Here is a 25,382-nt window from a genome sequence, read left to right on the forward strand (position 1 = left end):
TGTTATATTTGCTCTATGATGGATTTGTTTTAGAGAAAACCTGATAGATTTGAGAACTAGGCTTTTTTGTCCCCTGCCTCCTTGACTTCAGACCAACCACACCTCTTCATCCCCATCTGTTGTCTGGAGCACTGATAACTTGCTCATGGTTGCAATTGATGTTGGTGTGTAATGGGTGCAATGAGGGATCCAGCTATCTGCTGGCTTATCAGATGGACTGTGTCCTGTGTCATCAGTCCAGGGGGACACAATGGGGTGATGTTTGTATGGTCCTCAGCAATGAGGCATGACATTCCTTTTTAGTTTGTTTCATATTCTCCCCCAAGGAAATTTGCAGAGAATTTTTCCATCTTTCATTGTTACAGTCTTTGACAGAGTCCCTTCCATTATAAGGGAAATGGTGTGGATTGGTGGATTAAACAACCCACAGACAGCCCTGGGATTTAAAATGATGATACCAGTTTTGCTTGTCGCCTGCTAGGGAACCTGAGCAAATTATTTAGCTTTTTCCTATCTTGATCTTCTTCGTGAAATGGGCCACATGGAAACAAAGCATTTTAATCCTCTGAATAGCTCTGTGGTCACTTAAACAGACGCCAGGTACAGCTGATCAGAGCTGGCAGATGACCAATAGATTTTTTTCCTCTGACTCAGAAACTGACAAACCTCAACTTTTCACCTTTCTTGATAGCTCTTAGAATCCATTCCTCTAATTAGTTCTGTTGCTTTTCTCTGGATCCTTGCCCACATCTGCATACCCTTCTATACACAGTCTATAAAACTGGATACTGTGACCAGAGGTCCAGCCCACACCCAGCAGAGAGGAAAGATTTCTTTCTCAGCCTTTTCTCACTGTGCACCTGTTAATACAATGCAGCCTGGAGCTTACTGTTAAGTAATAGAATGCAGCAGACTCCTACTCAGGGGGTGATCCACAGGCCCCCTGGATTTTTGTCCCTTTGCCATAGAAGTACCTCCTTCATCACTGTCTTCATGGGATCTGTCGTGAATTCCTCCCCTCTGTAGATGGTCCTGAAGATTCTCTGGGAAACTTTCCAGTTGACCTTGACTCCACAGTTATTCCACTCATTCCACCAATACCTCTTGTCCTCCTTTCCCAACTCTGCATATTCCTCAGACTGTTAGCCTCTTTAACATTAGCCTTTGCATGAAAAAATTGCAAGCATTAGTTGCTCAGTCACGTCCTACTCTTTGTGACTCCATGGTCTGTAGCCCGCCAGGTTCCTTGGTCCATGAGATTCTCCAGGCAAGAATACTGGAGTGGGTTGCCATTCCCTTCTCCAGGGGATCTTCCTGACCCAGGGACTGAATCCGGGTTTCCTGCATTGTAGGCAGATTCTTTACCATATGAGCCACCAGGGAAGCCCATGACTTTGTATACAAGTCGGTAGTTTGGTAAGTGTTCAACTGGGTTGTTTGATTTTACATGTTTGTTCATTCTCTACCATTAGTGTGTATACTTTTCTTTAAGGAAAGGAGTAGTATGTTTTTTTCCCTCTGTAACACCCTGCAGAGCTTAATACAATACTGTATGTGCACATTAATTGCTTAATGTGTAGTGTGCCTGGATAATGCTGGCTGACTGACTGGCTGACAGAACTGACTTTTTTCTGTTCTTTTTTCTTTTTCCCTCTGGTGGTTCTGTCTGTGGTCCCTTGAGGTCTCATGGGCACAGTTCCTGTGTCTCCTGTGCCTATTAAGAGAAACTCCTGTCTGTTTTTTTTTTTTTTTTGAAATAGCCAGAAAGAGAGGTGGTTTCACCTCCAGCTCACACATCTTTTTGTTGAATTTCCATCACAAAGAGCTGGTTATTAGGAACTGCAGCCCATTCTCTGCCCCAAGTTTCTGCTCACTTTCATTGCACTGAGGAAATTGCACTGTTGGATCTTGGTCTTAAATCCCTTGGTTTGACATCTGGAAATGTCTACTTTCTTCTTTTCCTCCTTTAATATCAGACATTAAAAAAACACTGTTATTAAGCTGGTAACTCACTTTCTATCTCTCCCCTTTTATATTTTTCAATAGCTTGTTCACTGTCAACCATGCTTCATTGAAATACCCTTTGCAAGAAGAGCCAGACTTCTCAACTTCTGGTCTTTCATATATTTTTTTTTGTTAACTTTGTTTGTGTTCAGCTTTGTGAGGTATAGTCGACAAAGAAAATTGTAAGATATTTAAAGTGCACAACGTGATTTGATTACGCATACATCATGAAAGGACTCCCCACCCCCCACTGAGTTCACTAACACATCCGTGATCTTTCATATCTTTTGTTAAATTGAGAACATCTTCTGCCAGTAACTGACTGACTGGACCTGAAGTGGAGTGCAGTGCTTTTCAAATTTTCTTTGTGAAAGATTCCCTTGGAACCTTGTTCTCATGCAAATGCCTGGCTCTCCACTCAGAGTCTAAGTCAGTCTCGGTCCTATAAGGTGAGGATGGGAACCTGCATTTATTACAAGTTCCTCAATGATTCTGATGCCAGTGAGCATTGGATCCCACTCTGAGAGACATTATCTAGTGGATAAAGTATGAGGTCAGAGAAGGCAATGGCACCCCACTCCAGTACTCTTGCCTGGAAAATCCCATGGGCGGAGGAGCCTCGTAGGCTGCAGTCCATAGGGTTGTGAAGAGTCTGACACAACTGAGCGACTTCACTTTCACTTTCCACTTTCATGCATTGGAGAAGGAAATGGCAACCCACTCCAGTGTTCTTGCCTGGAGAATCCCAGGGACGGCGGAGCCTGGTGGGCTGCCATCTCTGGGGTCGCACAGAGTCAGACATGACTGAAGTGACTTAGCAGCAAAGCATGAGGTGGGATGTTGCTTCCGATGCTCCTCCTGACTGGTGTGATTCTGGTGGCCTGTGGGTGGGCATTTGGTCTTCTAGTAGTACCTCGGTATTTATGTGGGTGTTAAATAAGGTGGTTGAAATTAGAGGTTGAAGACCCCGAGTTATTGTGAGGTGGATTTTAAGGTAACTTTGGCGTTCCAGTGGCCTGTTGGGTGCCTGTGGCTTTTATAAGTGGAGGATTTCAGCCAAACCTCTTTTTAATCACCTTCCAGTCCTCCTATACTCCTTTGCCATTCTTGCAGTGTTGGAGATCTTTGGGAACTAACAAGATAAAATACTGATACAGAATTATTGCATCCTAGTTCTCTATTTGCAGGACTTTAGTTTTAAATGCTAATGGAAATGTATCCATTCTTGCATGTATTCAGCAAACATTTGTCCAGTTCCTGTTGTGTGTCAAACATTGTGCCAGACACTGGAGATTCAAAGATAAATAAGAAACATTCTTTGCCTTCAATGTTGCCCACAGTTGAGATGAGACAGGCAAGAAAAAAAAGATCAACTAAATTACAATGTAACATGTAAAGATCAACTAAATTACCATGTAACATATAAAGATCAACTAAATTACAATGTAACATGTAAAGATCAACTAAATTACCATGTAACATATAAAGATCAACTAAATTACAATGTAACATGTAAAGATCAACTAAATTACAATGTAACATGTAAAGATCAACTAAATTACAATGTGACAGGTTTGAAACAAACATTAAGGACCAGAGGGTCTTTTATTTTTTCCTGATGCAATTAAGGAAAGCATACTGGAGGAGGTGACATTTGACTCATAAGGAGACATGTTAGCTCTTTGAGAGCAGGGGTCCTTGTTTGTCTTATTTTCTATCATAGTGCCTCTCATGGGACCCACCTCATAGTAGGTGCTCAATAAACGTGTGAATGAATGACCAGGAGGTGGCTAGGTGTTGCAGAAGGAAAGGGTTTCTTGGCATAGGAAACGATACATGTAAAGGCACAGAGTTGCTTCCTCTTTCACAGGAAAGCTTTACAACTCTTACCTGGAGTCATTTTCATTTTATTATCAGGGCCAGGCATTGTTTTTGTATTTCTCCCTTGGCAAACCACGTAAAACTTGGAACGCTCTGTCATTTCTGGCCTGTTGATAAGACAGCTGCAGTTAATCACAAGTCCTTGATAGGGGGCTTGTGAGATAGAACGTTGTGTTCTCTCTGCTGTCCCAAGGAGGGCCCACATGGTCAAGGACAGACACGGAACACAGAGAGTGAGCAGACATTAAATGCAGGAAATGAGGTAGCAGGCATTCCACCCCCCACCAGATGATTTTTAGTGGCTCATGGGATGGCTGCTGGCCCCACGAAGCTGGAACTGATGCAGTGTTTCCATGCTCTTCTTCTACCTTTCTCTTTTCTATTTCTTTTCCCCTGCTTCCATGTCTTCCCCCGCTAACCCCCCCAACTCACCCCATCCAAGTTTGCCTCTTTCCAGAGTACTCAAAGCTCCAGATCAACTCCATCTAAATGCCTGTTTCACCAGAGGAGGTCCTATCTCCAAGGAAATAAGGAAGAAATCAGTTCCATGTAGGAAGTTCATACTGCAGTGTGAATGGCTCAGATGCAACAGAGGTAGGGGAGGACAGGACTTTTTAAAAGGGCCTTGTTAGCCTTACTTGATCTTTAATTGGTGGGGTGTGTCTCAGAATTTGAGCAGGTGGCCTTTCCCATGCTCCTTGCTCAGTTGTTGGCCTCCCTCCTGCTCCACCTCCCATCCTCCCCCACCCTGAGAACTGGAGTTATCAATGTCTTGCTGTCCTACTTGCTGAATGCCCAGGGTAAGTCTCCCTCCAAGGTGCTCTTGAATACAGCAGTTAAATCTGAATGTCTGGGGAGGGCTCCTCCTCTTCTGGGCACGGTCCTCTCTGTTTACTCAGCTCTTTCCCAGAGAAAGAGCTGCCAGCTAAACAGGGCATGGTTTGCACGTCTGTCAGTGTGTGGTGTGTCAAGGGACACTGACCTGTTTCGGTCAGTGATCCTGAAGGGGAGGGTTGGGGGGATCTTTCCGTTGGCTGCATACCCTTAACAGTAGCTGCTGGAGCAAATGTCAGAGGGAGGCAGGCAGGGTAGGATGAGTCTGGTTGTGGGCCTGGTGAGCTCTGAGGAAATGAAATAGATGGCAGGAGACTGTCTTCTCTAAGACAGTCCTTAGAGAGGATTGGACTGTTGGGCAGACCCAGTTCAAGCCATGTCCTGTGGGCAGATGTTTAGGTTGATAGGAGAGTGAGAGGTGAGATTATCTGAGGAGAAAGGAATCATGCATGACAGTTGCTCAGTCATGTCCCATGCTTTGTGACCCCATGGACTGCAGCCTGCTAAGCTCCTCTGTCCTTGGGATTCTCCTAGGCAATAATACTGGAATGGTTCGCTATTTCCTCCTCCAGAGGGTCTTTTCTTCCTGACCTGGGGATCGAACCCATGTCTCTTGTATCTCCTGCATTGGCAGGCAGGTTCTTTACCACTGCACCACCTGGGAAGCCCAAAGGAAGCATGAGCCCATTCTAATTCCATCTCAGTTCCTCCAGTCTCCCTGTCTCCAGCACACATCAGTGGTGGTATAAACTCAGGGTGTATTTTGCCTATGAATTGAGTCGCCTTTGCCAGTTGACCAGCTGTGTTTGCAGAACGACTTTGTGCTCAGGCTGTTGCTAGCAAAGAGACATTTCATTCAGGTGCTGATTAAACAAGGCACAGAGCCAGATTGCACATTAAGGGCCTTAACTACGGCTCTGGGAGCCTTGGGTAAACACTTATTGGGTAGAGTATTAGGAGAAGCTGCTGGACACGAGGGAAACTGGCTAGGAGAGACTTCTAGAAAGGTCTTTGGTCTTTTCCTAGATGCATCAGATCTGAGCTACTGGCATGTACACAGAAGGGCTAGACAGGTTTCCTCCTTGGCATTTACTTGGGAAATTCTTACTGGGACTCAGTAGGTTTGGACTGGGACACAGCAATGAACCTGGCTAAGTTAAGCTGGGCATTAGAAATGCCTCCTTTTCCTAATGCAGGTTCCGCTGAGTGGACTGAGCTTTTGGACCATATTTCCTGGGTTTGTATTTGAGCTCCATCATTATGTGACCTTGGGTGGGTAGTGGTAAAGAATTTTCCTGCCAATGCAGGAGACACTTGTTCAATCCCTGGGTCAGGAGTATCCCCTGGAGAAAGAAATGGCAATCCCCTCCAGTATTCTTGCCTGGAGAATCCCATGGACAGAGGACCCTGGGGACACAAAAGAGTTAAACATGACTGAGCATCCAAACAACAAGAATCATGTGTGACTGTAGGCGTGTTACTTAACTGCTATCAACTTCACTCATCTGTAAAATGGATATAATCACAGTACCTACCTAATAGGGCTATTGTGAGTATTAAATGGAATAACTTAAATCAAGCATTTGGCAGAAATTCTGGCTCATTGTCAGCAATAAATGTTAGCAGCTTTTCATAGTACAGTCAGCCCTCCATAAATGTGTGTTCCAATTTGCAGATTTAACCAACTACAGATTGAAAATATTAGGGAAAAAAATTTCAGAAAGTTTGAAAACATAAAACTTGAATTTATTATGCACTGGAAACTGGTTATATTGTGTTAGGTGTTGTAAGTAATCTAGAGACAATTTGAAATATATGGGAGTATGTGCAAGGTTACATGCAAATACAACACCATTGTATACAAGGGACTTGAGCATCCATAGATTTTGGTATCCCTGGGGGGTCCTGGAACCAATCCCCCATGGATAGCAAGGGACAACTGTAGTAGTAATAGTACTGTATAGTACTGTATAGTATTATAGTAGTAATAGGGGGCTTCCCGGGTGATGCTGGTGGTAAAGAACCCACCTGCCAATGCAGGAGACATAAGAAATGCAGGTTCGATCCCTGGGTCAGGAAGATCCCTTGGAGGAGGGGGGCATGGCAACCCACTCAAGTATGCTTGCCTGGAGAATCCCTTGGACAGAGGAGCCTGGCGTCTAAGCCTGAAGTGACTTAGCATGCACAGTAGTATATAGAACTCCTATATAGTGGTTCAAGTCATGCTGGGTAAAAGCTGTGTGTGCACAATCAGTCATATCTGACTCTTTGCAACCCTATGGACTGTAACCCGCCAGGTTCCTCTGTCAATGGGATTTCCCAGGCAGAAATACTGGAGTGGGTTGCCATTTTCTATCCCAGTGGATCTTCTGACCCAGGGATGGAACCCATGTCTCTTGTGTCACCTGCACTGGCAGAAGGGTTCTTTAGTGCCAGCTGGGAAGCTTCCCAGGTGGGGAGGAAATGTCAATTCATTCCAGTATTGTTGCCAGGGAAAATCCCATGGACAGAGGGGACTGGCTGCTTAAGGTCCACAGGGTCACAAAGAATTGGACACAACGGAGCGCACGCGCTCACACACACAAAAGCTGACTCTAGGTTGGTAAAAGCCTGGGTTCAGATCCTACCACTAGCTGTGTAGCCCTTGGCAAGTTGGGTAACCTCTTTGACCCCCTAGTGACCACATTTGTAAATTGGAATAATTAAACCTACCCTGTAGGGCTGTTGTAAGACAATAATGAGAAACAATGAGACAAGAGTAATAAAAACACTTAAGATAGTAAACAGTCAATACTTTTTTTTGCTGTGCTGTGCTGTGTGATGATAATGAGCTTTGTTATCCTTATGGCTGCTGCTGCTGTGAGCTTGGATGCCTGATTCTGGGATAAGATGACAAATTAGATACAGGAAGGCAGCTGTAAGAATATCACCCAAGAGAAACTTCACTGGCATCTTCATTTCATGTGGTAGGCAAAAATACTGATTCCATGAAGTTGGCACCCACATAATCTCTGCAGGGCAGGGTTGCTTGATTGTTCAAAGCCTAAGGATAGCTTTGTGGGAAATTGAGAAGTTACTGTAAATCACTCAGTGTTTTCTGAAGCATTTGGAGGATGGCTGTCATTGGTGGGATGCTTGGCTGTCCAGGGATCTCTGGGCTTAATTATTGCTGCTCTTCATCAATGGACTGGCTCTCTGGTGCCAGCTGTCTTGAGATTGGTAGCCTAGGAAACCGAGAACATGACAGAAGCAGGAAAGGATTGGTTTGGGGGTGGGCAGAAACAGGTGTGTGGATTGAGTTTTTACTTCTTCATTAGTTTCTTTTGACTAAGGATAGTGCAGCTCTCTCAATAGCTGCCTGTTCCCAGAGTTAAGTTATCAGAGGAGAAAGGCAGGTTAAACATAGACCAGTGCCTTGCCTGACATTTCAGCAAATGGATGAAAAACCAAACAAATGAACAAGACAATTCTTCGAGTATCTCCCAGGTATGGAAACCCTCTCATTTTTAAGACTAGTTGCTCTCAGAACTAGAACCCCAGCAGCCAGTCCCTCACTAAAGAGAAGTCCCCTTTAATTGTGCAGCCCTCTGGGGCCAAGGCCTGGGTCTTGTGGTTTCACAGCCTTGGGGTTGGGATGCCCCACCCCAGCAAGGCCATTGATAAGCCTTCAGGCTTATTTGCAAGTGTTGTGAGTAAATAGGCAGTTCCTTGGGGTAAGGTCAGGTTTTCTGTAATAATCTGGGTTCCCTGGGAGGAATTGGCTTGGAGGGCATTCCTAAAACAAAGGACAACCCTGAGAAATTAAGGGAGACTGTACCCAAGGGTCCCCTTCTTATCCACACTTTTGTTCCTTGTAATTTTGCATTTGTAGTTTCCTTTTCTAAGTCCCAGGCACTTGAGAGAGTGTGCATGCCTGTTGCCGCACTTTATTTCCTGCCCTGCAGGAATGTTGCTCAGGGTCATGTGCATAAATACCTTATTATCATCAATGCTTTTATACTTGGCCCATTGAGCTACCACTGACTGCTGGCTGCTGCTTCATGTGGGCCTTTCTCCCTGTTTCCCTGGTCCCTAGTCACAGGAGGACTCTCAAGGCCCCTGAGGAAAGGGGCTGGTTTTACCTTTGGGTTTCTCTTCCCTGTGCAGCAGTGCCCTGGAGTTTGCAGTTCAGCTGTCCTCAAAATAGCCCTGCAAGCTGGCACCAAGCTAAAGTCCAGTTTCCCTTCTTTACTGGTGGGGTTTCTGGCTAGTGAGCAAAGAGAACTGAGTGAACCCCAGCCCTGTGCCTGTCCTCCCTGGGCGAGGCTCTTGGCGGGGGTGGGGATGGGGATGGGGTGGGGTGCCGTCTTGGGCCTCGAGGTCAGCGGTGGCCTTTGGGCCGAGGCTGCATTCAACTTGTGAGGTCACAAAGGCTCTGCCTGGCTGAGCAGTGTTTGGCCATACCTCACAGCTAGGGCTGTGTTTACTCAGATGGACACACATGGAATCCAGGCTGGGATCATCTTCCCGAGCTTCTTACTCCCTGCTTCGGGTCTGAACTGAAAAACAATTTGCAGAGTACACTGTGGTCCGCACCTGTTTTTTTTTTTTTAATCCCCTTTCCACAGCCAGTTTGCAGTGAACTGAAGATTAATCCTGGCTCCTCCCATTTCTTTTTTATTTTTTCTTCAGTTTCCCTTGGGATTGGGTTCTCACTCTTCAGTCATAAATGTCCATAGACACTAAGGACAGTTGGTGCCACTGCTCATTTAGGGTCCCCCTGCCCCAGACCTCTGAAATACCATAAACCTGAAATAGGGTTATCTGGGCAAAGGGGGGTTAAATTTAGGAGAAAGAGCTCATCATAATATTTGGTTATCTCTGTACACTCTAAAAGTTAGGAGTAGTAGTGATGATAATACTTTTGATATAAACTATACTTTGATAATACTTTTTGATAACACTTTGATAATATTTTCAATATAAGTGATGATAAACAGTTTGAGCATGTATCATGGTTCAGGTACTGTGCTTAAGTCTTTTGCCTATATATTACCTAATTTTCAGCCTTCTGCAAGAGGCCATTTTTGTTTTATCTAATTCTTCTTTTGGAGAAGGAAGTAGCAACCCACTCCAGTATTCTTGCCTGAAAACTCCCATGGACAGAGAAGCCTGGTGGGCTGAAGTTAAAAGGGATCACAGAAGAGTAGACGCGACTAAGCATGCAAGCATGCATTCTTCTTTCCCTTTGTTGTAGCCCATTTCTTCTTTGGTTGACTTACAGATACTGAAGAAAAATGTTCTAGCAACACTTTGCTGGGTGGAAATGGCTGAGTGATGCCAAATCAGAGCTGAAAAAAAAAAAAAAAGAACCTCAGAGATCATCTCCTCACTTGTTTTTCCAGATGAGTAAACTGAGACCCAGAGAGGTGAAGTGACTTGCCCAAAGTCACAGAGCTCAATGGAAGCAGAGGTGGATCTCCTGGTTCACTGTCACTCTGTAGTACCATTCATGGCCTCCTTCTACCCCTTACCATTCCAGCATAAAAGAAGCTGGGCTTTTGTTCTTGCCCAGTAGTTGAGAAACAGAAATCTTGTGTTTTATTTATTTTTTTGAGCATCATTTTCTATGACAGCCTTGAAAGCGAGGCTCTCACAGCTGCAGGCCACCTTTCTACCTGACCGCTATAGCAACTACTTTTCCAATGTGTTTTTCTGCCCTTGCTTTGTCTCTTCCACAGAGGAAGCAGGCTGCAGTGCCACCATTGCTTGCTGCTTGTCCTGGGCAGGTAGTCCAGGGAGTGGTATATGCTCAGTGAGCCTGTATGGCAAGTCAGTGTCATCTGCTGCGAGATATTGATGGTTTTGCAATGGGACCCATTCAGTTGGGGCTGTAACTGAGGTCATCATTTTTCTCTAAGTAGAGACCTGCATGCCATCCTAGTGAACAGTTGTGTGAGGCTCCACAGCAGGTGAATGATTCCAGAACCTCATTCTGGTAGAAGTGACAAAGGTCAAAGAGGAAAAAGGTCAAAATAATTGGCCAGCCCAGGGAAGAAGTCATTTCATCTTGGTAAACAATGTAGAGTAATAGATAGAGCACAGGATTAAGCATTAGCCAGACCTGGCCTTGGCTGCAGGTTTCATCTCTGACTAGTTGGCAGAACCTAGTAGTTTTGGCTGGTCAGATTGCCTCTCTTGGGCTTATCTTCTTACATAAAGTGTGATAGTTGAAGAGTCTAGGCTCTGAAGTCAGATTGGCCAGGTTCAAATCCCAGCTCTGCTGCTTTCTAGCTATGTTGCTTTGGGTAAGTTAATTGATATCTCTGGGTATGTTTTTGTCTTTGTAAAATGGGGATAATACCATCTGTGGTTTTCTTACAAGAATTCAGTGCATAGCTACATGTAAAGTATCTAGATCAATGTCTGGTGCATAGCAAGCACAGAGTATGTTATCTGTAAGATAGGTATGCTCTTTGCCCTTCATATCTCACAGGCTAAACGTGACAGTCAAGTAAAAGATTTGCGAATGTGTCTTGTAGCTGGAAAGCACTGTCTAAATGGGAAAAATAATTTTTTTGAGAGCATGAGCATTCAAAGACAAGTCTTTTCAATGGTTTTATCTAATCCTAGGATTATATATTGATGGATATTTATTTTTTCAATTTTAATTTTTTTAAATTATGAAAGTATGATAACACCTTTACTTGACTTCGAAAATACAGAACAAGATTACATGTAGTTCCACTATCTATTACAAGCATTCTTTAAGTAGATAAATTAAGATTTTTAGTTGGTTTCCACATCAAATACTCAAAAAATAGAATGAACATATAGAGAAGCAGAAGGATATAATAGACCTGAAAGGCATTGTGAACCAGTTCAACATGATATTTTTTTGACAAGCTGGCAAAAGGAAGGATAGTAGGTTAATGTGTAAGGTTATATAAATGCTGGGTCCATCAAGCAGTGCATGTTCTGCTTTTTCCCTCCTAGTGTACTTAACGGTGCTTAAAAGCTAAGTAAAGTGGTTGGAGGATTTGGAGTGAAAAGCAAGGATTACGATACTTTTCCCTTAGGGCCCCTATCTTAGTTAATGGCACTGCAGTCCATCAGTGACCTGGGTTAAGTCCTTTGAAACTTTGACACATTTCCATTCCTCTCTTCCACCATCAGAGTTTCTTGAGTCCTTTTGATTCTGTCTTTCATTATTTCTCCCATCTGTCTCTTGCTTTTCTTCTTTGATTCCTCTGCCCTAATTCACCTAGTTGTTGATCATCATCACCACTATCTGTCTTCTTGCCAGCAGCCTGCTGACTGATTTTCCCTTCTCCTGGGGTCTTTCTGCTCTGTCCATCATTTATACCGCTGCCAGAAATGATACAAGGAAAATTCATGTTGGGTCCTGCCATTCCCTTGCTTAAAAGCCCTCAGTAGCTCCCTACTGCCTTCAGCAAGGAGAGCAGACAGCTGGACAGATGCACCTTGTGGTGCATCTGGTGCCCTGGGCCAGCCTTGCTAATCAAAACATGAGCATGCTTGCTCAACATGCGTCTCCATGTAGGTTCAGAATCATCTTTAACATAGTATTTGAGGCAGCTACTATTACTCAGCCAGAGAATGGCAGAGAGAGAAACCCTTTAGAGAAAGCCTGAGCTCCTTGTGATAAGATTTGGGACCTTCCAAATCTTGATCAACCAGCTTTATCCTCTAGTACATTGTTCCATATGTGCTCTGATCCAGCCACATGTACCATGAACTTCCACGGTTCTCTGACTCTGAGTTTATACTTTGTTCACGTTGTACCCTCAGTCAGAAATACTTTTCTCTTCCTGTTGAGATGCCAGTCATCATTCAAGGCTCAACACTCCCCCTTGTGAAGGTTTCTTCAAGCCCTTATGCCAGATTTAGCCATTCTTGTCTATTTTAGCATTTGATTCTGCCTTGTGTTACATAATTGTTTATGTTGCTCCCTCACTTCTTAGTTTGTGTATTCCCTGAATACAGAATCTATATTCTGTTGATTTTTTCTTTTCTAACGCTGCACAACATCTAGTACATACTAGACTCCTAATTTTTTAAAAAAGCATTTAACTGAGTCTAGTCCTTTCCCTTTGTTTTTTGGATGAGGAAAGCGAGGCTTAGAAGAAAAGGTCAGGAGTTCATTTTGGGGCTTTGTTGAGTCTCAGATGTTTGAGATGTTGAGGCTGGAGTGAACAGCAGGCAGTTGAGATGTAGTTGGGCTGGCAAAGTGATTTAGGAGGCATTCATTTAGAGAAGTTGGCAGGGGAGAAGATGCAACTATCATGCAAAAGCAGAGGGGAAAGAAGAAAAGGATTCTGTGAAATGCCTACTTTTGTGGGCAGAAGAAAAGACTCAGTGAAGCAGACATGGAAGGACACCCAAGGCAGGAAGGAAATTCAGGAAGCAGGTCCTCTATGTCATGTGAGGCAAAGAGGTTGAGACCAAGGAAGGCTTGAGAAAAGGCACTTGGAATTGGTGAGTACAGGCTGGTCTGGTGGCCAACGGCCCACCCACTTCTAAATAGTTGCCCTAGAAATGTTCATGTGTGAAGAGTTGTGTGCAAGGGTGTTATGGAATCAGAGAAGATTAGGAAACAGCCCACCAGGGACAGAATGGCACATCCCACCAGTGGAATATTGTACAGCTTTTAAAAGGGAGGCTAATCTCTATTCCCTTTGGAAGATGGTAACAATATTTTATTAAAAAGAAATAACGGTATGTGTGATATGAACCCATAAGCACCTCGTGAAAGTCTGGAAGATTGTGTACTCGGTAGTGTTGAATCCTGAGTTGTTAGGGAGAGGGGGGACACCCTCACTTTGTACTTAACACATTTCTGCATTGAATTTGGTGTAAGTACAAATTTCTTGAGTAATTGAGAAGAAATATTTTTGTAAAAAAAGAAAGGCAGCCAGGGAGAGCAATTTCAGTAGAAGAGAATCATTGGATGAAGGAAGCCAACTCACGAGAGAGGATCTGGCAGCTGAGAAGACACCATGTGGGTGAGAGACTGCTCACAGAGCCTTTGCTGCCGCTATGGCTTGTGGGGGTGAGGCAGGGGGTACAGTGAGACAGGGCTGCTAGAACGAGGCAGTGACCCCATGGCCAGGGTTTTCAGCCGAAAGGGATTAAGTAGAAGAGTGGCAAGGTGGCCTAGAGACAGGCAGAGGCTGATTAAGAATGAATTAAAAGAGCAAAGCAAAGTGGCCATGTGTATATATGAGGGAGGCAAGAGAGGATGGGGTTGGGGGAGAGACTGGTTGGGAGCCCAGCTGCAGACGGAGCGAATATTCTTAGCTGTAAGGAAACATCCAGATGAGGCAAAGAGTAGCACATTTGAGAAGGGACAAATTAAATATCAGTTTGAGGAGTAGAGAAACTTCCCCCAAAAGGATGAGATCTCAGGCCAAGTAAGCCTTCCATACAGTGGTTGGGGCAGAGGCTGGACTACCTAATTGCCTTCTCTGACTGAGGATTAAGAAAGCCCCGCGTTGTTTAAATTTTGGTGGCCAAAAACGTTTTGGCAGTGGCAAAGTTATCTTAATGGCTCAGAGAATAGTCAGGTGAGTGAGTGAAATGGAATTCCTGTGACTTCTCAGGCCTCCGAGTTACCTGCTGGATCTGTCACTAAGTTTGGGACTAGAGGTGGAGATGGAGAAGGTGGAGGCCAGGAGTCCTCACCTGTGCCTGCTCCTACAGTCATGAAGGAAACATTTAAAAATTCCAGTACCTGTTTTCCCCACCCCATTCTTATCTAGTTGTCTGGACTGGGGGCCTACACATGAGCATTTTTTCAGGTTCCTCAAGTGATTCTAATATGCAACTAGGATTAGAAGCCACTAGTGGAGAAGACTGGATTACATGTGTTCTGAGCCTAAACTGGCCCTCTGAAGCTTGTGTATGTTGTGTGTATTTAACACTATTTCAATACACCTATTTCGTCTATTGTGTATTCCCAAAGCCTGTGGGTGCATTACTTGTAAAACGTGCATCCCATTGTTTGCCAGCTTCTTGCTCGCCTGTCGGGGAGATCTAATAAGCTCTAGGAGGTAAAATTCAGGAGTTCCTCAAGAACAATAGTTGTACTTGCAGGGCTCCTCATAAGGGTGCCTGGCACTTCGGTATTCAATTATTGTCAGGTGAAGTGACAAGGAGCTTTGTTTCCCTGTGTAACGCTGCTTTTAAAAACCCAGGAATAGTAAAACCTGACATACTCAGAAAGTCTGGTGGGAGAGAGGCTTGCGAACCACCTGGCACATGTAAAGTGTCTGATACACTAAGCACTGTGCGGGAATCCGTATCCCTCAGCACGTCCTATGCAATGACTCTGAGCCGTGCATCATACTCAGGACTGTGAGATACACAGGAAACATCAGATATGGTTTCTGCTCCCTAGGGAGCTTATTATCAAGGCTCGTTTATAGTCTAATTACTGCATTTTAATGTGGAGAACTTATAACAGGAGAATGCTAGAGGTCAGAGGGCCTTTGAAGTTCCTTTAGTTCAAACCCTTCATTTTGCAGTGGGGAAAAGAAGCCCAGCACAGGAAGCTACTTGCCCAAGGTCACCCCACTTGGGGATGGCAAAACCAGGGCCGGAGTGTCGGGCTGCCTCCCTCTGAGGTCTTAGTGCCCTGTTCTGTTGGATCAGTTGAAGGACAAGTGAACCTAATGGCCTGTGTTAAAACTTTAACAAGAATTCCAGTTTGTGCTTTATGCTCTCACTACCTTATAGTTGAGGGAAGAGTGTTTGCATTTTAGTCTTTTTTGAAAGCTTGCCTAGGGAGGGCCAGCACTGGTTACCACTGGAAGTATAGCTGAGGCCCAAGAGGCCTAAGGGGCTTCCCAGGTGGCTCAGTGGTAAAGAATCTGCCTGCTGACGCAGGAGACCCGGGTTTGTTCCCTGGGTCAGGAAGATCTCCTGGAGAAGGAAATGGCAACCCACATCAGTATTCTTGCCTAGAAAATCCTATGGACAGAGGAGCCTGGCATACTGCAATCTGTGGGGTCACAAAGAGTTGGACCCAACTGAGCGACTAAATAGCAGCAGTGAGAGGCCTAAAGATGGGGAATTTTGCCTTTACTGAAACAGCCACTGACTCTAACCCCTCTGTGTCTAATTAGGGCACTTTTCCTACTGTTTCTAATGGGCTTCCCAAGATTAGTAGGTTTATCAATTTTCTGCCTCAGTCACTCCTTTTTTTGTTAAACTGTTGTGAGTCTTACCTTAGAGGAGGGAGGTGGCCTGGTGTTCTGTGCAGGCCTGAGAATTAGTACAGTGGGAATGGGTTCCTAGTGGTGCCAGCATCAGGCTGTTTCTTCTAGCCCTGTTCCCTGCCAGTTCCCAAGCCCAAAATTCAGTTCCAAATCTGGGGCTTTCTCTGAAGAGTCAGGTGTAATTCCAGGTAGAGATTCTGGGTGCTCTTCCCTGGGCCCCTTCCCCACACAGACAAGGTTTAGAGAGCTAACAGCTCTGCCTTCCTCTGTGCCAGATTGTGGTAATAGTCACGTGCATGCCTGCTAAGTTGCTTCAGTCGTGTCTGACTCTTTGCCACCCCGTGGACTGTAGCCCACCAGGCTCCCCTGTCCATGGGATTCTCCAGGCAAGAATACTGGAGTGGGTTGCCATTTCCTTCTCCAGGGTATCTTCCTGGTGCAGGGATAGAACCCACATCTCTTGCATCTTCTGCATTGGCAGAAGGGTTCTTTACCACTAATATCACCTAGGAAGCCCCAATAATAGTCACAACTATATGTATTAGTTGTATATAAATATGTATTGAACGCCCTGTGTGATCAATGCTATGATTGGCATTCCCATTTTACAGATGAAGACAATAACCTTCAGAGAGGTTTAAGTATCATGCCCAAAGCCACATAGCTAGAAAGTGGTCAAACTGGTACAGGTTTGGCTGACTTCAAGGCTGGTGGTGTTATCTGTTAGGCTAGTAGAGCTTGTCATTCAAAGAGATTGTGTGTGTGTTAGTCGCTCAGTTGTGTCCAACTCTTTGCGACCCCGTGGACTGTAGCCCACCAGGCTCCTTTGTCCGTGGGATTCTCTAGGCAAGAATACAAAGAGATTACCAATTATATTTTTCCTATGGATGAAGAACAGTCTGCCAACTTTCGGTAAGCCTATTTAAAGAATTAGTCAGAAGAGTCCCATGTAGCAGAATTCTGTTCTACTGTGGGGCAGACTGTATTGGGAGACTTGCCAGTCACCAACACTGCATAGTCAGATAGATTACTTCCCTTCTCTGGGATTCACTTTCCACATCTGTGAATGAAGGTTGGACCAGATGATTTCTAAGATCCCTCCCAACTCGTACATTTGATGACACTTTGGTTCATTTCTCACTTCCTGGCAGAATGGAAAAGTCAAGGAACTGGATGATGGACAAAATGCATTGGAAGTGTAAAAGTGGGGAGAATCTCATAGTGCCTTCAGGAACTTCCTGGGTGGGTCAGTTAACCTCAAATGGCTTTACCATGCTTAGGCAGTTACACATGGGTTCTAGTTTTCCTCGGGAGTTTATAAAGAAATAGTTTCTTTTCAGGTAGCTTCTTACCCACGTCAAAATTTAACCAGCTTTCTTAAAGTGGCAGTTATTTAATTTCAAGACTTGTGGTGGTGCTAAAAGTATTTCTGAAGATCAAATAAAAACTGAAAGGGTAACAGGGCACTTAAATAGGGGGCACTCATATTTTATTGCTCTGGGTTAGAATGATTAAAATGTGTGTTCTGTTTTGTAAGAGGGTTTGGGGTGATGGTTTTTAGAAGAGAAGCAATCTGAACAGCAGGTTGTATGTGCAACTTTTATTTCCCTTCAGAGTTTAAGAGCAGGTTAACCCATAACTAGGTCTTGTGTAATTGACCTTTCCTTTATCTGTTTTGTCATAAAAAATCATCTTGTATTCAAGAGCACTTAAAGTTAATAACCTATAAAACCTATGTGGTCCTGCAGTTAGGTAGCTTGGATCTTAAAAAGTATTTCTGTGTTATTGTTGGGGTGTTTGGGTGTGGATATTCTTGAACCTTGGATGGTACATGTAGCAGTCAGCTTGCATCAGGAAGGGCTGTGAGGGGCTGCCCCCAAAGCCAGGCTCTTGTCATCTCTTCTGCCATTCAGGTTAGGTACTGCCATTAGGGGGAACAAAATCATTTACTTGGGGACAGGGAAGGGGAAGCCCTGATGGGTGGTTTATGATGCCAGTGGGGCTTGGCACATAGTCAGTGCAGCATAAATATTAGTCTTTGCTCACCAGTCCCAGATCAAAGCAGTTGGGGATATTCATCACTTGTGGGCCATGAAGTCAGTTAGCCTGGCAGTGCTGCCATGTAGAAGGAGTTAAATAAAAATCAGGTGACATCAAAACTCAAGTGGCATGCACATCCTGTTCTTCACCTCCCGCCCAATTTTACCGTATTCATGATCACCTGGGTCTGTGTACATTCATAGGAGTGTATGTCCTGGTCATGACTGTCTTGGTTTTCAGAGAAGGAGAGGGTGAAATGAGGCCACATAGGGGCAGTATTTCTGTGGGTTTTAAAAAAATAATGCTCAGTCATGCCGCGAAATGGCAGCAGCATTTTACCTGGTTACATCATGAACACTAACTTGGAAACCCTGCTGGTTTGCTGATTTTTCAGTCTTCTATTCACATGATGGTCGTGTGCGTCCCCACTGGAGTTGTGCCTTCTGGTTTCAGAAGGAGAATTGACATGCATTGCTTCATACACGCAGTACCCACTTCCCCCCTTTATTTCTTTCTCTTCTAGCTTGGTGCAGGGCTTTGCAGACAGATCTGGATTTGAAGCTAATTTCTGTCACTCCTGAGCTCTGTGCTTTAAGTAAGTCACCTAATCACTGTCTCATTTGTAGAATGGTGCTAAGAATTCTGTCTGTCTCATTAGATTACAGAAAGAATTTAAATGAGTTAATATTGGTGAAGCCCTGAGAAAAGTGCATGGAACGTAGTAGGTGCTCAAAGAAATATTAGTTACGGTCTATCCCCTTTCCCCCAAGAAGTGGAGGCAGTAACAAATAACAGCCTTTCTTTGAATAACTCCAGAAACTCTCCTGGCATTAGTCTGCCCTAAGGGGCTGAGGTTTGCCTTGTCTTTTGATGATAAAGAGTAACCGTCAAGAACCGTCAAGAACTCTGGATTTTATCCTCACAGAAAGCTTGAAGTTGTTGACTTTAGCTGTCAGTTAAAAGAGTTGGGAAGATGGGGTGGAAATCTCCAGAGAAGAGGTGTGTGCTTTTGCTAATTGCACTGCAGACAGCAGGGTGTATGAGTAATGAGCTGTATGTTTGGTGTGGGAGTTCAGTGCCAAGCCTAAGGGACAACATGGCTGAGTTTCATTGGCTCCTGTGACAGGTGGCTCCCTGGCTTTTTTACCGTTGAGATGTCAGAGTCCAATAGTTTGAACCTCAGCGCTCTTGATTATAGGCCTATTAACTATTTCTTCACTGTGATAATAATTAGCATTTATTCAGCTTTTACTTTGTTCCAGGTACCAGTCTATTTTTTTTTTCTTTATGCCTGTTCTTTGCCTTATTTTATTATTATTATTATTTTACTTTATAATATTGTATTGGTATTGCCATACATTGACATGAATCCGTCACAGGTGTACATGTGTTCCCCATCCTGAGCCCCCCCTCCCACCTCCCTCCCCATCCCATCCCTCTGGGTCATCCCAGTGCACCAGCCCTGAGCACCCTGTATCACGCATTGAAACTAGACTGGCGATTCGTTTCACATATGATCATTTACATGTTTCAATGCCATTCTCCCAAGTCATCCCACCCTCGCCCTCTCCCACAAAGTCCAAAAGACTGTTCTATACATCTGTGTCTCTTTTACTGTCTCACATACAGGGTTATTGTTACCATCTTTCTAAATTCCATATATATGCGTTATTATATTGTATTGGTATTTTTCTTTCTGGCTTACTTCACTCTGTATAATAGGCTCCAGTTTCATCCACCTCATTAGAACCATCAGCAGACGAATGGATAAGAAAGCTGTGGTACATACACACAATGGGGTATTACTCAGCCATTAAAAAGAATACATTTGAATCAGGCACCCGTCTAAATGCTTTTTGCCTATTAACTCTTTTAATCCTCACAAGAATTTTAAAAGGTAGGGCACAAAGTAGCTAAATTGCTTGCCAGAGTCTCACAGCTGGTGGAGGAGCTGGTTTTAGAAACTAGTTAGTCTGATACCAAACTCAGGGTCTTCATCAGCTCTCCTGTAAAGTCTCTGGTCTTTTTTTTTTTCCTTTTTAAATTACACATTGTAATTGTTAGTTGATGATGTCCAGAAATAGTTGATTTTTGTTCATTTTTTGTAGCCAGCAACATTGCTAAATGCTTCAAATTAATTATAATTAATTGGTCTGAGGATTCTTGTATGTTTTCTATGTTGGTAATCATAGTCTACAATGAGTGAAACCTTTGTCTCTTGCTTTGGAGTCATTTTATCTTTAATACCATTTTCTTGCCTTACCATTCTGGTTGAGACCTCTAATACAGTGTTTAACAGAAGTGGCAATAATAGATAACCTTGTCTTTTTCCCTGTCTTAAAGGGTGTGCGTGTGTGCTAAGTCTCTTCAGTCGTGTCAGACTGTTTGCAACTCTATGGACTGTAGCCTTCCAGGCTCCTCTGTCCATGGGATTTCGCAGGCAAGAATACTGGAGTGGGTTGCTGTGCCCTCCTCCAGGGGATCTTCCCAACCCAGGGATCGAAGCCAGGTCTCTTACAGTTACCTTCGTTGGCAGGTAGGTTCTAGCACCATGGGAACACTGAAGTGTTTCACCATTAAGTATGGTGTTGAAAGTGAAAAGTGAAAGTTGTTAAGTCACTCAGGCGTGTCAGATTCTTTGTGGCCCCATGGACTGTAGCCCGCCAGGCTCCTCTGTCCATGAGGTTCTCCAGGCAAGAACACTGGAGTGGGTAGCCATTCCCTTCTCCAGGGGATCTTCCCAACCCAGGCATTGAACCTGGGTCTCCTGCATTGCAGGCAGTTTCTTTACCGTCTGTTCACTGGGTGTTAAGCTGTAAATTTTTTTGGTGATATCTTTTACTGGACTATAGAACTTCCCTTCTATTCTGAGTTTGCTAAGTTGTTTTTTGTTAGTCATAAATGGATGTTGCTTCTTATCAAAGACTTTTTCATCTGTTAAGGTGATCATATTACTTTTGGTCTTTAATCTTTCAATGTGGTAAATCATATTGATTTTCTAATACTAAACCAACTTTGCATTCCTGAAATGAAATGACCTTGATCACGATGCATTATCTTTCTTGTTCCTGGATATGATTTGCTAGTATTAGATTTGGTGTTTTTACAACTGTTCAGGAATGAGTCTGGCTGTGGTTCCTTTCTTGTACTGTCCCTGTAAAGTTTTGGTATTTATTACTAGCTTCATAAAATGAGTTGGGTAATGCTTCCTCATTTTCTAAACTCTGGAATAGTTTGCAGAAGATGAAGTTATTTGTTTCTTGAGTGCTTGCTAGAACTTGCCAGTAAAACTATCAGGGCTTTGGTGTCTTCTGTGGAAAGATTTTGGACTACTGATTCAATTTCTTTCATGATGGTAGAAATTTTCAAGTATTCAATTTCTTCTTTAATTAGTGTTAGTAATTTGTTTTTCTAAGAATGTGACCATTTTGCCTAAATGCTCATACTTAGAGGTTTAAAATGGTTAATAGCCTCTTAACTATAGAAACTGCAGATATGAAAAAGACAGCTCCCTTTTCATTCATAGTATTACTTATTTTAAAAATCAACCTCACCAGAGATTTTTAAGTTTTGTTATCTTTTCTAGGAAGCAATTTGGGCTTTATTAATCCTCTTTCTATTATGTGAGTCTTATTTCTGCTAGTTAAAAAATTGTTCTGTAAACCAGTTTTCAGTTTTATCCCTTGTTCTTTTTCTAACTTAAGTTGGATGCTTATTATAACTCATTTATTTTCAGACTTTATTTGATTAAAAGTATTGAAGGCTAATAATTTTGAGCCACGTGCTGCTTTAGCTGGATCCCACAGACTTTGGTATGCAGTATTTTGTTATGTTGTTAGTTCTAAGGATACTTGGAACTTGTTAGTTTATAATTTCCATGGTGATTTCTTAACCCATGGGGTGTTTAGGATTTTTTTAAACATTGTTAAACATTTTCTAAGTTATTTTGTTGTTGATTTCTAACTTAGAAACATTGTGATCAGAGGATGTGGTCTGTATGGTCTGATTCTTTGAAATTTGATGCTCTGTGGCCCAGCAGCATGAGGCCAGTGTCCACTAGATCAACCTTGTTAATGTTGCTGCCGTTTGACAGCCCCACCCAGTTTTTCATTGGGTTACTCTTATCAATTGTTGGGATAGTTAAAATTTACCACCACAAAGGTGGGTCAATCTAGTTCTTTTAGTTCTGTCAACTTTTACTTTATGTATTTTGCTGCTATGTTATTAGGGGTAGTAAGTTACTTTTCCCCTTTCTTTGTTAGGTCCATTAATGAAATGCTCAAGATAGGTGTTCAAGACAGGTGCACCTTAGCCTGTAGATAGATGAGTAAGGGTGACTTGGTGAAAGCAAAAGCATCCTTCTAGGGGGGCAGGGTAAATTGGATTTTGAGTTCCAGGGAAGAAACACATTTAAAATCTGAATTGCACCTTCCCAGGCATAGAATTAAATTTTTGAAGCAATTTGACTTTGCCAAACAAAATTAACACCCTCATAGCCTCAAGAGCCAGAGGCTTTTTGTCATCATTAAAACAGTTTTGAAAGCTGTATTCCTCTTGGGTTGGGCAGGAGGTTGGGAAAGAGAGCTTTATTTCTCTTGGGCCGTATAGACATTACTATTGGTTGGTCAGACAGGTTTCAGACCCTTAGGCACTCTGCTGCTTATTGCCTAGCATTTTCTGTGGGATATGGCTCAAATTGAGTTACCTCTCTGCCTTTTAGTTTCAGTGGATGTAATTATGTGGGTAGTGCTCATTCCCCTTCCACCTGACAGGGGTGAGGTGTGCAGAAATTGAGATAATAGTTACATAGGGATTCTAAATAATTAATCAGCTCCTCTGCTCACTCTGCAGAAAGAAAATCAAGTCTGTGGGAGACCAGCTCTCAGGAGGACCAAGCAACAGAAATGATGGCAACAACTACACCTTTTATTAGATTCTCAAATAGAATCAGACCACATGAAGCTGGAAGTCATACAGAGAGACAAATTACATCTGGTCACATTTGGGTGGGAATAGAACTTTTCAGCTTCAGCTCTTGACCCTGTGTAGTTCTGTGAAATCTCATTTTCAGGCTCTGTTAGGGCAGCCCCTCGTTCTGATTGGATTTCTGAAATAAGCACTCTGAGCTGGTCCTCTTCACTAATGCCTCCTTCCCTCTCAGAGAATTGTAAAGAAGGGGGAGCAAGTGAGCCAGTTAGGACCCACTCTCATTATCTTTTGATTATAGAAGTAACATATGGTCATAGATAAACAAACAAACAAAAAAACCTTAAAAGTACAGGAATGTATAAAGAAAAGGGAAATTTCCTGGAAATCCATCTCCTCAACCCTATTCTTTTCCTTTTAAAGACTGCGGCTGATGGCAAAGAATCTCTTCTCCTCACCCTCTTGATTCTTTTCCTTCTAATTTGTTTTTATTTTGATGTGAAAGAAATTCTAACCTAATGGTTATGGTGGTGGGAGAGGGTGGTTTTGGCTTCTACAGAATATGGCTGCATGAAATAAAGGTCAGGGCTTGAAAATACCAATTGGTCATTCTTATTTTAAAAGGGTAAACTGTAAGGCAGGGAATAAGATTTTAGGTACTCATATCCTAATCCAGTTGTGTTTACATGTGTTAGGGGGATGGATAGACAAGTGGTATAGTCGAAGTAAGACCATTTTTGCAAAACTGCTTTGTTAACTAACAAGCTCTACAAATATGAGATTAGCATGAATGTTGTTGCTGACTCTGGGGGGATGGTCTTGTGTGTTTATCTGAACAGTTAATATCTGTCAGTGAGCCATTGCACAAGCGACTGGCCAAATGATATCCTGTGTCTCAGATGTTCCATCTATTTGCAATTCCAAAGCTTATTTAATTGCCTTCAGCTGCTTAATATATACCTCATCAATAGGATAGAGAAGCAGAACTTAGCCTTAGAGGATAAAGGTCAGAACAAGTGTAGCTTACTACTGATATGCCCTGTTAAATAGCCCACTCGATGCAGGGAATTGAAGAAGCATATAAGAAAGCATTACCCAGTACTGCCTTAAGTACAATAGAGTGAGTGGCAGCACTCTATAAACTGTTAAGCTGGGTAATAATGCAAAGGATCGATGTCATCATGACTGGGGAGATTGGCTGTCACTCAGCGACTTAGCTGTGATATGCTTCTAGGCAATTCCACAGGGCTTTTATAAGCCCCTTTTCTGTACATGTGCTAGAAAGTGCCACAGAAATACAGTCTCCTGATGACTGTAGAAGCCAGGCAGCAAAATTTAATCAGACATTTGTCAAGAAGATGGCAGATAATGACCAATTTTTGGTAGACAGATAGTTGTCTGCAGAAACAAAGCCTGTATTGAACTATTTTGGAGTGGGAAGAAGCATTGCTATGACAACAAATTACTTATATTTGATTTAGAAAAAGGAGAGGAGTGCAGCTTAATGGTTTAGAAAGCTCGTGAGAACAATTGTTGGCACTGGGTATATGTTAAAATATAAAATGTTAAGTATGATCTGTTAAATAATTGAGCACCTCAGTGCATTCTGTTTCCAATATCTCTTGTGAACCAATAAAATACAACATAAATCAACTTCTAAAAAACAGCTACCAGAGTTACATGCAAATCATTCTGTTTTATAAAGTGCCCCAAATGAAATTCGCAGCTTTCATTTGCTGAAATGCCCCCAAAATGTCATGTGTTTAAAAGGAAAAAAGAAAAAACAGCCAAAACCCAGAGACCTGTTTACTATGTTTTTATTGCATCCGGACCTGAAATTATGGTAGTTTGGAGTTTCTCATTCTGAGATGATTAATCTTTTTTTTTTGATTGGTAGTGTGTTTATTTGAAACAAAACTTGTCTTCAGACCATTTCCATCCTTTCGCTGTGTTAATTCCTGAGAGAATGAGTAAACAGTGGTTTGTATGAACTGGTTACTGCAGTACGCCTGGGGAACCAGGCCTGAGGCAGGTGGTGAGGGCTTAGAGAACCTGCAGAAAACCTATGGACAGGAGGCTTTCTCTGACAGAAATCATCTTTCCTCTTTCTAAGGAAAAAACCAGAAGGACCATATTCCTTGGAGATAGGATTTAGGGCCTTGACCATATTCTAAGTGTGGGTAGATCTAGTGACTCCTTAAGGGCCCTTGAGACCAAAGTATCTAAAGGTTTTGTTTACTTTTATGCCTTTCCCTGCCCCTCCCTGCCCTTTACCCAATATCATCTCCCTGTATCGTTCTAGAATATAAATGAAAAGTAGGAGACAGGAAGAAGCTTGAAAGATAGAGGACTAACTTCACCAATAGAGGATTACCACCCTGAACTTTTAAACTGTCTATCCAGGCAGAAGTCACAAATTTGCATGTGGCCTCCCCTTTGGAGGAACAAATTTGATTGGTCATTACAGGGAAGAGACCA

At 43.0% G+C, this 25,382-nt stretch overlaps 1 protein-coding gene across 20 annotated transcripts in view; it reads left to right on the forward strand.

The window, feature by feature from the left end:
• TMEM164 (transmembrane protein 164) overlaps window positions 1-25,382 on the forward strand; it is a 179,090-nt gene that overhangs the window by 6,027 nt on the left and 147,681 nt on the right. For 2 of the 20 annotated variants that reach the window (XM_010821722.4, XM_015461579.3), the window contains exons 1-2: window positions 4-4,479; window positions 18,502-18,573. In XM_010821722.4, the coding sequence (XP_010820024.1) occupies window positions 4,239-4,479; window positions 18,502-18,573 (313 nt within the window). In that variant the 5' untranslated portion in view covers window positions 4-4,238. 20 annotated transcript variants of the gene reach the window in all.

The sequence above is a fragment of the Bos taurus genome, chromosome X (genome assembly GCF_002263795.3).
Source record: "Bos taurus isolate L1 Dominette 01449 registration number 42190680 breed Hereford chromosome X, ARS-UCD2.0, whole genome shotgun sequence".
Classification (NCBI taxonomy): Eukaryota; Metazoa; Chordata; class Mammalia; order Artiodactyla; family Bovidae; genus Bos; species Bos taurus.